Source organism: Papio anubis, chromosome 16 (genome assembly GCF_008728515.1).
Source record: "Papio anubis isolate 15944 chromosome 16, Panubis1.0, whole genome shotgun sequence".
NCBI classification, from domain to species: domain Eukaryota; kingdom Metazoa; phylum Chordata; class Mammalia; order Primates; family Cercopithecidae; genus Papio; species Papio anubis.
Genome location: NC_044991.1, coordinates 33,995,721 through 34,012,195, shown reverse-complemented (window position 1 = coordinate 34,012,195; position 16,475 = coordinate 33,995,721). Strand labels below are relative to the sequence as shown.

The 16,475-nt window shown below is 44.7% G+C and overlaps 1 protein-coding gene across 10 annotated transcripts in view; it reads right to left on the bottom strand.

Moving 5' to 3' along the window:
* SYNDIG1 (synapse differentiation inducing 1) overlaps nt 1-16,475 on the bottom strand; it is a 188,279-nt gene that overhangs the window by 112,385 nt on the left and 59,419 nt on the right. For all 10 annotated transcript variants that reach the window (XM_003905169.4, XM_017945078.3, XM_017945079.3 and 7 more), the window contains one exon: nt 9,379-9,936. In XM_003905169.4, the coding sequence (XP_003905218.1) occupies nt 9,379-9,858 (480 nt within the window). In that variant the 5' untranslated portion in view covers nt 9,859-9,936. The remainder of the gene's footprint in view (nt 1-9,378; nt 9,937-16,475) is intronic.

Sequence of the window (16,475 nt, the reverse complement as noted above, 5' to 3'; positions counted from 1 at the left end):
AACAAATGTCAAATAAGTAACCCCAGCTCATGCCTAAACAAAATAGGTAAAAAAGAGCAAATTTAAGCCAAAGGAAACAGAGGGCAGGATGTCATAAATATCTGAGTAAAAATTAATAAAATGGAAGACTAAAGACAGAAAAATCAATGGAACCAGAAGTCAGCTATTTGAAAAGATCCAAAAAATGATCAATTTCTATCTAGACTGACCAAGAAAGAAATAGAGAAACTTAAATTACTAAAATGAGGCATGAAAGAGTAAATATTATTACCAACCATACAGAAACTAAAAGGATTTAAATGGAATATGGTGAACAACTTCATGCCAACAAATTAGACGTCACAATACTAAAACTGAGACAAGAATAAAGGACAACTTTCGGATTTTCTTTAAAACAAGAGACTGGCCGGGTGCAGTGGCTCATGCCTGTAATGCCAGCACTTTGGGAGGCCGAGGCGGGCGAATCACGAGGTCAGGAGATCGAGACCATCTTGGCTAACACGGTAAAACCCTGTCTCTACTAAAAATACAAAAAACTACCTAGGTGTGGTGGCGGGCACCTGTAGTCCCAGCTACTCCAGAGGCTGAGGCAGGAGAATGGCATGAACCAAGGAGGCAGAGCTTGCAGTGAGCTGAGATCGTTTCACTGCACTCCAGTCTGGGTGACAGAGCGAGACTCTGTCTCAAAAAAACCAAAAAACAAAAACAAGAGACTTAAACCAGTAAGGTAATAGAATCAGTTCAGTAATTGAAACTCTTCCCACAAAGAAAAGGCCAGGCCCAAATGGCTTCACTGGTGACTTCTAACAAACACCTGAAAAGGAATCATACCAACACTAAACAGAATCTTTCAGAAAATAAAGAGAGGAACAATTCCCAACTTATTCTGTGCAGTCAACATTACCCTCATACCAGAGTCCGGGAAAGATGGCACAAGAAGAGAAAACTGCGGACCAACATCCCTCGTGAATATAGGCAAAGAAATCCTCATCCAAGGATTAGAAAATAAGATCCAGTGACACTTAAAGAGGCTTATAAACCAAGACAAAGTGGGATTTACCTCCCAATGCAAGGATGGTCTATTATCTGCAAAGCAGTTAATGCAATATACCACATGATTAAAGGATGAAAAAATAAAGGACAATAAAGAAACACCATATACGATTACCTAAGTAGTACCTGACAAATTGAACGTCCATATGCAGGTCCCTCAAAAAACTACAAATAGAACTACCATACCATCCAGCAACCCCACTACTTGGCATTTATCCAAAGGAAACGAAATCGGTACATTAGAGAGACACCTACACCACTTGTTTGTTGAAGTGCTATTCACAATATCCAAGATAGGGAATTAACCTAGGTGTCCAACAACAAACAGATAAATGGATAAAGAAAATGGGGTAGTTGTACACTGATAGGACAGGAAACGGAAATACTGGGTAGAAGAGGGCAGTTTCCTGGCAAAGCCCCACCCTCAAGCCCGGATACCTGTGACCCTAAGTGAGAAAGGGCATTCCTGTTTTTGTGCCCAAAAAGTTGTCTTTTAGCCCGCATGCCTGCATCCATATAAACCCTGAACCCCAGGACCCAGAGGCAGACCAGCAAGCCAGCAGACCAGCAAACAGACAAATGGCAGAACAACATGGCAGAGAAAGGGAGAAGAGGAGGAACATCTGAACGCCGAGAGGAGTTTGGCTGGGGGTGGTCAGAGAGGAGTCCAGCCACTGGACAGCCCAAGTCCAGGAGAGGATCACCTTCCCACTCCAGTCTCCGTCCCAGCCCCACATCCATCCCACTGAAAACCACCTCTACCACTCAATAAAACCTCGCATTCATCCTTCAAGCCCATGTGTGACCTGATTTTTCCAGGATGCTGGGCAACAGCTCTGGATCTAGCCCTCTGTCCTTGCGAAAAGGCAGAGGGTCCATTGAGCCTGTTAGCATTCAAGTCGTCTGTGGACAGCAAAGCTGAAAGAACTTTGTAACACTAGGGTTGCAGACACCCACCCCTAGACACTACTGCTGGTTCGGAGCACAAAGCACTTGCCCCAGCCTCTGCACCTGCCCTTCTGCATGCTCCAGTCCCACAGTGGGTTTGAGCAACAACAGAACAGGCGAGCCACACCCATCAAACATCCTGCAAGGGGAATCAGGGAACTCTCCCATTTCAGCACCGCAGGATACTATTCAGCCATAAAAAAATAATGAAATTATGTCATTTGCAGCAAACATGGATGAAACTGGAGGACATTATGTTAAATGAAGTAAGTCAGGAGGGAAAGTTTAGCACTGCATGTTCCACCCGTGGAAACTAAAAGGAGTTGATTTCAAAGAAGTAAAAGTAGAACGAAGAATAGTAGAGGGTGGGCAGAGTAGGAGGAAGGGAGAGATAAGAAGAGATGTATTAAAACATACAAAATTACTGCTAGATATGAATAAGTTCCTGTGTTCTACAGCACTGTAGCATGAAAACAGTTAAAAATATATTATACAGTTGCAAATAGTTAAAAGGAGGTTATTGAATGTTCCCAACAGAAAGCAATGATCAATGTTTGAGTTAATGAATATGCTAATTACCTCGATCTGCTCACCAAGTTATATGTACCAAAACATCACTATATATCCCACAAATATGAATACCCTATTTATTGTCAATTAAAAAATAAAATAAAAATAAAATAAAAAACCTTCTTCAACAAAGAAGTGACAAAGGGAACTTCCTATACCTGATTAAGAGTGTCGATAAAGAACTACAACAAACATCTTTCATCATGAAAGCTAACAGCTTTCCCCTAAGATCAGGAGCAAGGCAAGAATGTTCGTTCACTTACACTCAACAATGTGTTTGAGGTTCTGGCCAGTGCTACGAGGTAAACAAACAAATGAGCAAAACAAAACCCCCAAATTTTCCTCTACCCAAATCAGCACCTCAAATCTCTCTGGAGATACTAAAAATAATTTTCAAAATGTTGTCTATTATTTTCTGAATTCTTTCTGTTTCCTCTGGATCAATTGTTCTATTTGTTGTTGTTCTGTCTCATTCATGCTTTTGGGTTTTCTTCAAATGCGTGCTGAGTCCTCGCCCCTCTTTCCATGCTTATGAATGAAGTATATGTAAGTGCTCTATTGCAGTTACAGAATTCTGTGTCCTCCAACACTTTCAAGTTTTTACATGAGAAGACAGACTGGAAGGCCTTGGAAAGCTTGATGGCGAGTTCCCAGACGTGAGGTCCTGGTGCCGTCTCTTCCTGCTTTGTCTGTGGACTCTGGCATAATGCTGAAACAGAAGTTTACTGGAACACATTTTTCCCCCTAATGTAGAAAGAACAGCGTCATGAGGAGACAGAGTCTAAAGTGAGCAGATCTGTCTGAGATCCAAGGGCTGACAGCAGAGCCATGTGTGCGATCTTGGAAACACCCTAAGTTTCTGTCTCCCCACATGTAGGATGAGGACAGCACCATGACCCGTCCCCAAGTGCTTCGAGGACTCGATGGCCGAGTGCACTCGCAGGGCCTGGCAGAAAAGTTGCTCCACTGATGAGCGTTCCCTTCTCCCTTCTTCCTTCAGTGAAGAAAAGGCACAGCCCCTGTGGGCACTGCTTCTAGGGGGTGACTGCCACGTACTCCGGGTCTGAAAGGTTTAAGGTTTTGCATTACCACAGGTAAGTGCCATTCAACATCTGGTCACCATCTCTAAGGGAAGGAGGGTGGTCAGGCCTCTGCACCCAGACTCCAGTCACTTCATTTCATGGCTCTAAACTCAAACTGTGTATTTTGTAGCCCTGCTTCATTACTTGTCCCTGAAATCTCTCTGAGTTTATCTGTGTGAAAGGAGACGTCGTTTCCCACTGCTGGTATTCCCTGAGACAGCAGTTTTTAGCTACTGGCTGGGAAGTGGATGAAGCAGTGTTCACATACCTGGGAAGAGGCCCGGGCTGTGGGACATCAGGCCCAATTATCACTACCCAGAGTGTCCTGAGGGCACCCCCACAGGATGCCTGTCTTGTCACCCTGAGCGCAGTGGCACTAGATAATAAGCGGCACCTCTGCACTCCCGCAAAGCCCCAGAGGTGCCCCTATATCTCCCTGTCTAATGTCAAGCCATGCTCTACTTCGTGACTTAAAGTGGAGCAGGACAGATCATAAACACTTGCTGAATGGTTGAGAACCTCCCATAAATATTCTCAAAGTTAGTCATAGAACCTGTTCCTGGTGCTACCACAACCTTGAAGGTAAACAGTACACTCCACATGCCCTTGCAAAGCATGTGTCAGACAGGCCGACCTCTTCGGACCTAGGGAGGCTCCTTCATAAATGCCAGGGACGCACCTGTCTTGGGAAAGTGATTGGGGAAAACACAGCCAGCCACCCAGTGCCCAGGAGCTCCAGCAAGGGAAGCCCCGCTCAGAACCAGGGCAACGAGGGGGCCCTGCTCCGACCCAGGACAATGAGAAGGCCCCACTCCGAACCAGGGCAGTGGCTTTCTAAAAACGGCACTCTCTGGGAAACAGCATCCATTCGCTGTAAACCAAGTGAAGCTATGCAATACTCAAAGAAGTTAAAAATCACATTTTTTTCTTTTTTTTCTGAGTAGAACTGCCTTCTAGAAAGAACTCAGATCAATATTCACTGTTCTTTTGTTTCAGTAGTTGTCATTCTGTTCAATTAGATGATCTGAAAAAAAAAATGATGCCAGAAGTCTATGGTTTTTGGCTCTGTGGTTGCAGTACTGGCACCCAATTTGTTATCACTTCCCTATATCGTGACCTTAAGCAATCCTTTCCACACTGACTGAGCTTGGCTGTGTGACTTGCTCTGGTCAATGAGATAGTAACATGCAGGACATAGGCACATACTTGACAAGTCCTTGCACAGTGGGCTCCACCTCTCTGGCTGCCACACGATGAAGCCTGGGACAGGATGGGTGACTGCTGGGTGATGCAGTCACCTCTGTTACTGCAGCCAGCAGCCTCTGGCTGCCCAGCCCATCACAGCTAGCTATGGAAAAGTGAGTGAGCCCAGGTGAGACCAGCAGAACAATCACCCAGCTGAGCCCAGCTCAATTGTCTACCCTCAGAAATCATAAGCTAAAGAAAGAGTTGTTAAGGCACTATGTTGTGGGGGTGATTTGTTATGCAGCAAATGCTTATCAATACATGACCGTTTATTATTTAATGGAATGGAGAAAAGAGTAAACCAAAGAACAGCTACTGCATGTTCAATGACACTTCCAACCAGTCATTAGTATTTTGTTATTTACAGAAGAATAGAATAAAAAGCACCATAGCTATACTGTAAGAATGTTTCTGAGAAAATATCTTTGTTTTCAGAGAAAAGGGACCAAGTTAACCACTGTGGTGAGGCTCTGAAATCCTCCTCAGCATCCTGAGCCGCATACAGAAGCAACAGCAGCTGTAATGTGTCTCCATCCCTTCCGCTCAGAGCCTATGGGAGGGCCATTTCTTGATCCAGGTGAGCTCCTTGGATGTCGACCAGAAAGTCTCACTAAAGTGCCTAAGAGGCAGCTCAATTTGTAAACAACTGGCTGTTCCATTGATGTTACTTTAGGAGTGCCTTTTGTGGCCAAGGTATAAATGCCAACATGCTCCATCTTACGTTATAGTCAAAAGTCACTAGAAATATTAATACAGAGTAGGCACTGTTATTATGACTAAAGATTCTCATTACTGTATTATTAAAAGAATTATTTCTGATGGGCTTCCACTTTTGCTGCTAGATCAGAGGAGCAGGACTGGGTGGGAAAGTTACCTCCCAAGAAGTATACTATACTACTTGTCAGAGCCTTGGACCTACTAAGACAGACAAGTCTGTGTCTGCCTCCACCCACTTCCTAGCTTTTATTTAAAACATTGTCTCTGAGTAGATTTCAGACCCTTACAGGGTTCCAAAACCACATCTATTACCTGCTGAAGCCACTGTGTGAAAAATCATTGCAATAAAATGGATTCAGTAATTGATTGACAAAAATGTGGATTCAGATATACTATAAATTTTTTTAAAATTGCATTAAAATATTGGTTGTGTTTATGTGCAAGCTCCATCAGAAGCCCACGTGAGTCTTCAAGAAGGATAAACAATTCTTTTGAATGTAGTCCATTGTGAAGTACCAGGAGGGAGGCTAACTGAGGACTAAGAAGATTTGCTGCTCACCTGCTCTCCTCCCACCTTCTCCCCTCCCACCTGCTCCCCTCCCACCTGCTCCTCTCCCACCTGTTCCCCTCCCACCTGCTCTCCTCCCACCTTCTCTCCTCCCATTGACCTTGGCAGAGTGTAGTTATTCAAGAGAAGTGCATGAATGCAATCGGGGTGGGGAGGAACCCACAAGGGTGAGAAAGAAATGGAGACATTCAAATGTCCTTTCCAATCTAGTTGGTTTCAATCAACCATCCCAAGCCTTCTATCACTGGGGCATATTGTGTCCTGGAGGGGATTTTCCAAAAACCCTTAAGAAAGCTGAAAATCCTCTGCCAGCCAGTTTGGCCCCCTGGGGGCTTGGGAACATCTCTGATCCCTTCCTTTCTACCCTCGCATCTCCATTAACGACAAATTTTACCTTTTAGATATTTCTTCACCATTTCTAATGCTGTCCTTATTCTCTCACCTGCCCTTATGACAAGCCCCCCAAAAGAGGCAGGGGGCACATCCGGTTTGGTCCTAGCCCCAGGCTGCCTCCCCTCTTGCCTCCATCTCCTCTACATCCTTGTCCCACTCCTGGTCAGAGCAGCTCCTGAAAACACAGATCAAGATCTGACCACAGCCCTTCTGCATGAGACCCTTCCATGGACCTGCATGGTCACGTGCAGGTGCCAAGGCCTCCTCCTGCGATTCCCAGGTCCTCCACATGACATCCTGCTCACTTTGTGTTGTCTTGTGGATTAAATGTTGGTGCATTCTGGCTCTTGGTTACTCTAACAAATCTATTCAGGCTCCCCAGCAACACGGCCTGTGTGGTGGGGCACAGCAGTGACCCTGAAGCAGAGTGGACAGATGCTCTGGGTGGGGCCTGGCTCTCCAGGCTCCAGGCTCACCCCTCCCAGGGCTCCTTCTTGACTCTTTGGTGGGTCCCTTCTGTCTCACACGTATCTCAGTTTGTGACTCTGCATAAATCCAGGCTCCCTTAGGTGGCTGATAAGGTCCTTGCTGATGGGAACCCCCTCCCTCTCCAACCTGTCTCCTCCCCGTCTTTCCCACAGGCCTCCGCATTTCTGACCAGTTCCTCTTCCCTGCAGATCTCTGGAGCTGCTGCCTCTGTGCTCCCCAGGTCCTCTTGGACTGGAATTTCTCTGCCAGCTCCCCTCAAGCCTCCTCTTACTCATCCTCAAGATATAGCCGGGGGAGGGCTCCTGCCTGTGTGATGACTTCTGAACCCTGCATTGAGCTCAGGGCCCTAGCCCCTCTTCAGAGCTGATGGGGTATTCCGTTCCCATAACTCCTGGGGCTGCGTTTTCGTGCATTCGCTTCCCTAATTCCACTCCACGCGGGTCGGGCAGTATTTATTTATATTTCGCTGTAAGCAAAGCCCTCAGATCTTGCAAAACAGTAGACAGGGCAGAGGATTCTGAACAGAAGCCAAGCATGCTCCCAACTTTCCACAGCTGCATCATGAGCACCCTCCCTTCACAGGTGTCACCAGAGGGCATTAGGACCTCCGCAGATGCCCAGGCATCACGTCTTGGTCCTCTTCCATGCTACGACTCTCCACTCCCTGCCAGTGGGCTTCCCAGGCTCCACTGGCTGGGGCTGCACCGAAGTTTCCCTCTCCATTGCTGATCCTCCCTCCTGACTAAAGCTGGATCTCTTGGCTCCTGGTTCTCACTGAGGTCTCCAATCCTGATCCTCTGGTCTCCTTGACCTGTCACTCCCTTGCAATTTCTCCGGCCTTTCTATCAAGCGTGGGTCCCATGGTTGTGGGTCTGATTCGGCTCCAAACTTCCTCCCTCTTGCTTTCTCCTGCCTCCTCCACCTTCCAGGCAGAGTACACCTTGCCAAGAGAGCCTCACCTGCTAAAGATGGTCCCACACGGCTGGAGAAAGTCACGGAGCCCTGGGTCTGACCAGATCTTCACACGAACTCATACTGCAACTGGGCAGTTTCTCCAGAAGTCTTTTCTAGAATGGGCACTTCCCCCAGTTCACTGCTCTAGACTGTCTGCAATCTCCCCACACCCCAACACACCCCAAGAGCTTCTCTGGCTGTGCTGATACTCAGCCAACACGAACCCCTCCTTTCCTTCCTCTTCAACCCAGAGCGCTTGAAAGTTTCCCTTACCCCACCCTTCTCTTCTCTCCCAGGCCAGCACGTGGACTTCTTCTGAGAGGCCATCTCTTACACATACATGCTTGGAGTACAGCTCCTGCCTCCCCAAGACCACTCCCCAGCCACCGGCCGCGATCCTCAATTTTCCATTCTGAACATTTCCTCTCTACTTACAAAAATGTTCTCACCTACCTTAGTGAAAAACAGACATCCCTTTCCCCTTTGGCCACACACTGCCTCTGAAGGTCGGACCTGTTCGGCGGTTTCCTCCCCCACCAAACTGACGGAAAGCCTGGCCCAAGTCTCCCTGACATCGCGTCCTGGGAAAACATCCCTGGCCTCACTGCAGCGGAAAGTCTTGGAGCGCATGCGCAGCAAACCGCTAGTCCATGGCCTGCAGCAGCTGCTCTCACCCTGTTACCCAGCGCTGCCCTAGGGGGCCAGTGTGCCACATACCCAGCAACCACTGTGCCTACCATGCTATATCCAATGTGCAATGTGCACATCTCTGTGCATGTAATTCAAATGCTGTCACCTGCCCTCCAGTCCTCTAAAAAAGTCAGCTTATCTTCCCTTTAGGCTATCAGTACCTACACTTTCTTCCAGCGTGGTTCAGCTCTATCAACAATCTCTCAGTAGTAACTGTGGAATGCAAAGTCAAGGAACCACAGGTGACAGCAGAAACACCTCCCAAAGTGTCCCCCATCCAATACATTTCCAGCCTCATGTGGCTCTGGGATCAAGCATTCCTCCCTCCTCTTGTCAATGACCTCTCTGTCTCATGGGATGAGGGACAGCAGGGAAAACTGATGAACCCACCAGCACTGCCTTCTGCAGCCCCATCTGACAGCCATTACCTGGGGTCATCTCATACCAGAATCACTGGCTTTCTGTTAATCTAAGTCTTTCCTCTCCTTCTATCTTCCACAAGCATTCAAGAGTGAAGGGCACCAAGACTGCCTTTAGTTTCTGCATTTTTGCACACTAGTTTCATTCCCTAATTTCTGGGCTACAGTGTATAGGCATTCATGGCTCCTGCCCACCCTAGAATCCCCATCACACATTCCTAGAGGGCCTCTGACAAACACGTCCTCTAACCTCCAGCTCCTGGAACTCCTCCTCCTCCTCCACATCGTAGGACAGGGTATGGATTTTTATGTCATCAGCTGAGAGGTCGATGAACTTCCCATCGGGGTACTCGAGGCTGTCTTTGGTGGGCGATCGGTCCTCGATGAAGGTGGTCTCGCAGCAGTCGGTGGTCACACCATCCCCCCAGGAACGCAGCACACCCTCTGAATAGAGGATGATGTTGGGCCTGTAGCGGGACTCCACCGATTGCTGCAGGGTGTTGGGGTCCAGCAGCTGCTGCACCGGCTCACTCCTGCTGCTGTCCAGGCTGGCCGGCACTGTGCTGGCCCCCACCCGGTGGCTCTGGTACTGGGGCGCTGGGTAAACAGACACCAGACCATCTCTGCTCTCGGCCATCAAGTTTCTGGTGTTAATTAAGCCATTCCTCTTGCCAGCATCACTGATTTTACTGTGCACCAGCATGCTCTTCTGTTCAATGATGCCATCCATGGTCCTCTCTCTCTGGCTAGGCGTCAGGCTGGCGGGCTGGGCACGTAGGTCACACTTGTCTCAGGGAACCCATTTCTCCTGGAGGAGGAGAAAACAGAGATGAGACAAGAGAATCACACTTAAAAACAAGCTAATCACCCAGACCCACATTGTTTCAGACTGTACCAATCAGCTGATAAACGCATAGTAACTGTGAGAGTTAGACAAAATGCAGTCCTACCTATTCAGTGAATGTTAAAAAGGATCTGTCGGAGTGGCTAGCCAGAGGTAGCAGAAACTGATTACCTGAATCTCTACAAAGTCTCTGCTTCCAAATGAAGGAGACTGCAGGAGCTGGCTCCCTTGCAGCCTAGAGGAACCTTTGATTGCTAGCAGACATCCTGAAACCCACGGGTAAACCCAATCACATTAGCATCCTACAAGTCCATAGGAAAACAGAACTGCAAATCTGTAATGGGGATTAGCTCTTCCCAGGTACATGGCTATTCATTCAAGCAGGAAATTATGTGATTGCAATAATCCCTACTTAGTGATGATCTTGAGGCGTCAAGTCCCAAACACGAATCTGCTACTGAGGCATCTTGAGATAGGCACAGCTTGGTCTCTTAGGGTGCTCTCTACAGTTTGCCACTCAGAATTTGCTGAGAACCGGCAGCATCAGCACCAGCTGGGAGCTTGTTGGAAATGCAGAATCTTGAGTAGCACCTGCATCTACTAAATCAGAATCTGCATTTTAACATGATCCTAGCTGATGAGTCTGCACATTAAAGCTGAGGAGGTGCTGGGCTACAGTGTATAGTGCAAGTTTTGGCCTGCTGAACAAGTTGGCTTGATTTTACAACCGATTATTTACTAAATTTTAAAATGTACTCAAATTGTATCAAACTGTTTTTTACAGAACAACTTTTTTCATATTGAAGTGAATTTTTTTCAACTTTGAGTATCATAAATTATGATACGTATGAATGAAAAGGATCAAAATTAGTGAAATTTTATTTTTGTCATTGCCGCATCCTTCGATATCTCTTTCAACATAGGCTCGTTTGTCATATATATTGTCTTTGCTTCATAATTCCCATTAACTCATTTCCTTCCATGTTTGCTGGTACCCACTCCCACCTGCTTAGAGTGTTTCCCTGGGCCTCAGTTCATCCACTCAGAGATGAAACTGGGTTGATGGGAGGAGAGAGAATGCCTCTGATGAGGCTGCCATCTGGGGTTATCCACATGGCTCTGCACCAATGCACTCTGGAGTCTTGCCCCAGAACGGTGCTACTGTTCCTCCAATTCCCTTTATAACTTTTGTGGGATTTTTAAAAAAAATGTTCTCAGTTGATGATATTCAGAACCAGTAGCTACAGAGATGAAAGCCTCCTGCCTGGCCCTTTATTTCTGCATAAGCAGTCTCTGCTCTGTCTAAGATGCTCCCTTCTCTTGACCAAATACTTTCTGGGCTGCACCAACCACTGAGTTCCCCGTGTCATCTTCTTATAAGACTTGGAGTCTGGTTTTGAGCTTAGCAGAGCTTTAAAGGCATCACTGGCCAATCATGCCCCACCTGCTTCTTTATCGAGGAAGGCAGCTAGAGGAGAAGACAAGATGAAGAGGGGCCTCTGTGGCCTTGCATTTGAGTTCCTAGTTCTTAGTCTCTTTATCACCATTGTAAGAACTCTCCTGGGGAGTTACTAACATGCACACCTAACCATGAGTTGGGGTGAATATCAGGTGAATGGGAAAATTGAGGCATTGTGAAAGGAAAATAAAAGTCAGAAAGCAGGTATGCAACATATTCTATACAAATTTTATGATATACATATATATATTTTTTTTTTTACTTGGAGACTGTCACAGTATAAAGAACACTTTACTAAGAGTCAGGAGGCCAGGGATTCAGCCCTAGTTTTGCTACTAAATATCTGACTGTGGGCAAGTGGCTTATAAAAGTGGAATTATTAATGGGGTGCTTGAGCAAGAAAAGCTTTCAGGTCCCTTTCAGCTCTATGATTTTTTACGTCTTAGTCCAAGAGTTCTGGGGTTTTATGGCAATAGATAAGAGATTTTTCACAAAATGGCTTCGGTGGTGAATTGTAGCAAACACTTAAAGAACTAATACCAGTTCTTCTCAAACTTTTCCAAAAAAACTGAAGAGGAGAGAACACTTCCTAAGTCATTCCATGAGGTGAGCATTACCAATACCAAAGCCAGACAAGACACCAGAGGAACATTACAGACTCATATCCCTTATGAACACTGATGTAAAACGCCCAAAAAAATACTACTAAACTGAATTAAGTGGCATATTAAAGGAATCATATACCATGATCAAGTGAGATTTATTTCTGGAATGCAAGGAGGGTTAAAATTATGAAAATCAATCACTGTAATAGGCTACATTAACAGAACGGAAGACAAAGATATACGATTATCTCAACTGACATAGAAAAAGAATTTAATGCTTTTCTACTAAGCATTTCTGGAAAAGCATTGATGCTTTTCTCTTTCATGATAAAAACATGAAACAAACTAGGAATAGAAAGAAATTACCTCAACAAAATAAAAGCTATATTTGAAGAAATCCACAGTGAACATCATACTCAATGGTGAAAGCACCCATAAGATCAAGAACAAGGCAAAGATGCTCACTTTTCCCACTTTTATTGAACACTGTACTAAAAGTTGTAGCCAGAGAAATTAGGCAAGAACAAAAAATAAAAGGCACCTAATTGGAAAGGAAGAAGTATGATCTCATATATAGAAAACCCTAAAGATTCCACAAAAAATCTGTTAGAACTAATAAATGAAGTGAGCAAAGTAGCAGGATAAATGTTAATACACAAAAATCAGCTGCATTTCTATACACTAACAATGAAGAATCTGAAAAGAAATTTTTAAAATTCATTTACAATGGCATCAAAAAGAACACAATACTTCAGAATTAATTGAACCAATGAGGTGAAAGACTGGTACAATGAAGTCATCAAAACATTGCCGAGGCAGGGGGTGGTGGGTCATGCCTGTAATCCCAGCTCTTTGGGAGGCTGAAGTGGGCGGATCACTCGAGATCAGGATTTCGAAACCAGCCTGGCCAACATCATGGTGAAACCCTATCTTTACTAAAAATACAAAAATTAGACTGATGAGGCTGAGGCAGAAGAATTTCTTGAACACAGGAGGCAGAGGTTGCAGTGAGCTGAGATCATGCCACTGCACTCCAGCCTGGGTGACAGAGCAAGACTCCATCTCAAAAAAAACAAAAAAAAACAAAAAAAAAACCTGCTGAAAGAAATTAAGGAAGACATGAATAAATGGGAAGAGATTCCATATTCATGCATTGGGAACCTTGATATTGCTAGGATGTCAATACTACCCAAAGTTATCGATAGATTCAGTGTGATCAGTAGCAAAATCCCAACAATGTTGTCTGCAGAAACAGAAAAACCCATTCTAACATTCACATGGAATCTCAAGGAGCACAGGCTGGACTTAGAACAAAGTAGGAGTACTCACACCTCCTGATTTTAAGACTTACTACAATGGCACTAGAATCAAAACAGTGTGATATGGCATAAATACACATATATGGACCAAGTGAATAAAATAGAGAGCCCAGAAATAAACACTTGCTTATACAATCAAATGATTTTTGACAAGGGTGCCAACACCATTCAATAGGGAAAGGACATTTTTATCAACAAATGGTGCTAAAAAATTGGATATCTACATGCAAAAGAATGAAGTTGAACCCTTACCTAATACCATATTCAAAAACCAATCCCAAATAAATCAGTCACCTAAATGTAAAATCTAAAACCATAAAACTCTTAGAAGAAAACAGGGCAAAAGCTTCATGACATTGGACTTGTCAGTGATCTCCTGGACGTGACACCAAAAGCAGAGGCAACAAAAGAAAAAACAAGTTGGACTTCATAAAAGTTTAGAAATTTTTGTGCATCAATAGACAATATCAACAGAGTAAGAAAGTAAGCCACAGAATGGGAGAAAACATTTGCAAATCATGTATCTAATAAGGAATTAATACCCAGGGTATACAGAGAATGGCTAAAACTCAACAACAGCAAAATCTGATTCAAAAATTGGCAAAGGACTTAAATAGACATTTCTCCAAAGAAGATATACAGATGGCCAATAAGCCCATGAAAAGATGCTCAACATCACTAATAATGGGAAATGAAAATCAAAACTGCATATGAGAGATGACCTCATACTCACTGGGATGGCTACTGTTTTTTTAAAAAAACAGAAAATAACAAGTGTTGGTGAGGATGTGAAAAAACTGGAATCCTTGTGCACTGCTGGTGGGAATGAAAAATGATTCAGTCGCTTTGGAAAACAGTATGGCAGTTCCTCAAATAATTAAAAATAGAATTACCATATGGTCCAGAAATTCCACTTCTGGATATATACCAAAAGGAGTTGAAAACAGGGTCTTGAAGAGATATTTGCATGCCATGTTCATAGCAGTATTATTCATAATAGTTGAAATGTGAAAGCATCCCAAGTGTCTGCGGATGAATGGATAAGCAAAATGTGCTATCTACATTCAATGGAGTATTGCTCAGCCTTAAAAAGGGAAGGGAATTCTGATATAGGCCACAGCATGGATGGATCTTGAGGACATTATTCTAAGCGAAATAAGCTACTCACATAAAGACATATGCTGTAGGATTCCATCAATATGAGGTACTTAGAGTCATCAAAAGTACTCAAAAGTCACCAAAAGTGTGGTTTCCAGGGGATGGGAGTGGTGTGAGGAGTTATTATTTAATAGGTGTGGAAGGAAAAGGGATATTGAGATAGATGGTGGTGATGCTTACACATTATAAGTGTACTTAATACCACCAAACTGTACACTTAAAAATTGTTAAGTTGGTAAATTTTATGCTAACATAATAAAAATTAGAAAAACTCAATTAAACTGAACTAAAATCAAACATAAAAAGAAGAGCTATCTATGTGGAGATTCATGCTAAAGTATTTAAAGATGAAATAAAAGACGCACAGTCTGGGACTTTTTAAAAATCATCTGGATTGGAAGGAGAAGTGCACACCATACCAAGAAAACAAGACTGTGGGCTGACCACTGATCATCTCAGTTGGAATTCTCATCTGAAATTCAGTGACAGTAGAAAGTCAAGGAACCACAGGTGACAGCAAAAACACCTTCCAAAGTGTCCCCCCCAAGTACATTTCCAGCCTCATGTGGCTCTAGGATCACGCATCCCTCTTTTATCTTGCCAATGACCTCTCTGTCTCATGGGATGCAGGACAGCAGGGATCCCCGATGAACCCACCAGCACTGCCATCTGGAGCCCCATCTGACAGCCATTACCTCGGGTCATCTCTGACCATCTCTGATCACTGAAGGAGTGTATACCATACTGAGAAAACAAGACTGGCAGCAGGAGTGATGAATGAAGGTATGTCGTATACAATACAGGGAAAACAAGACTGGCTGTGGGCTGACCACTGAAGGAGGAGTGTATACTATACAGGGAAAACAAGACTGGCTGTGGGCTGACCACTGAAGGAGGAGTGTATGGGTGCACACGATCCATTATACAATCCTCTCTCCTTTCGTGTGTGTTTGAAATTTTCTGTAATAGAGAGGTTTGAAGAAATCAACAGGTTAAGCTGTGTAGGGAAGGTGTTCCAGGCAGAGGCAGCAGCATAGGTAGTGTTTGGGAAGCAGAGGAGGAGACCAGAGAGATAAAGTTAGGAGGGTGGGCATTGTCTTGGTGTCCTCAGTTCCCTGGAGAATAACTCCTCAGTACTCACTGGCATTCTGGTTTTCCAGAGCAGTCTCAGAAGGTGGAGTAATCTAAACCTGCCCCTAAAAGACGGATTCTCTCCCACGTGCTGGGGAACAGTTAGCTTTCCTGGCTTCTGAGGCCCAGGAGAAGGAAGACTCAGACCCACCAACCCCTTCCCAAGAAAATGACTGCCCCAGCAACCTCCAGGATGCACCCTGGTGGTGTCTTTTGGATTTCACAAGGTCCTAAATCCTAACAGTGGTTGATCTAAATGCAGATAGAAAAGACACAAAGAGAAATAGGTGGAGATTGAGCCCAGGCGTTTCTGACTCCAAGCCTTACAGTCCTCATGAAGCAGAAGACCCCGGGTCTCTGTTGGAAAGCTGGGGAAACAGCTCAGGCTGCGAAGCTGCGCATGAACGCTCACGGCTGCAAGGCTGGGAGTGCGGGAAGATCCCAACTCTGTTGCTTTCTTTAACTTTGATTAGTATTTTCATTCATTTTTTAAAATAATTGCTTTACTGGAATATCATTTGCCTGCCATGAAATTCATCCAAATTTAAAGATGTATAATTGAGTGAGATTTAGTATATTCACGAAGTTGTGCAACCCTCATCACTGTCTGATTCCAGAACATTCCTGTCACCCCATGCCCATGATGTGGTTCCTTTCCCCAGCCCCTGGCAAACACTGATCTACCTTCTGTCTCCATGGATTTGCCTATTCTGGACATTTCATATAACTGGAATCATATACTATGTGGTCTCTCATGACTGCCTTCTTTCACTTGGCATGATGTGTTTGAGGTCATTTCTTCTCATGGCGGGATAATACTCCACAGTATGG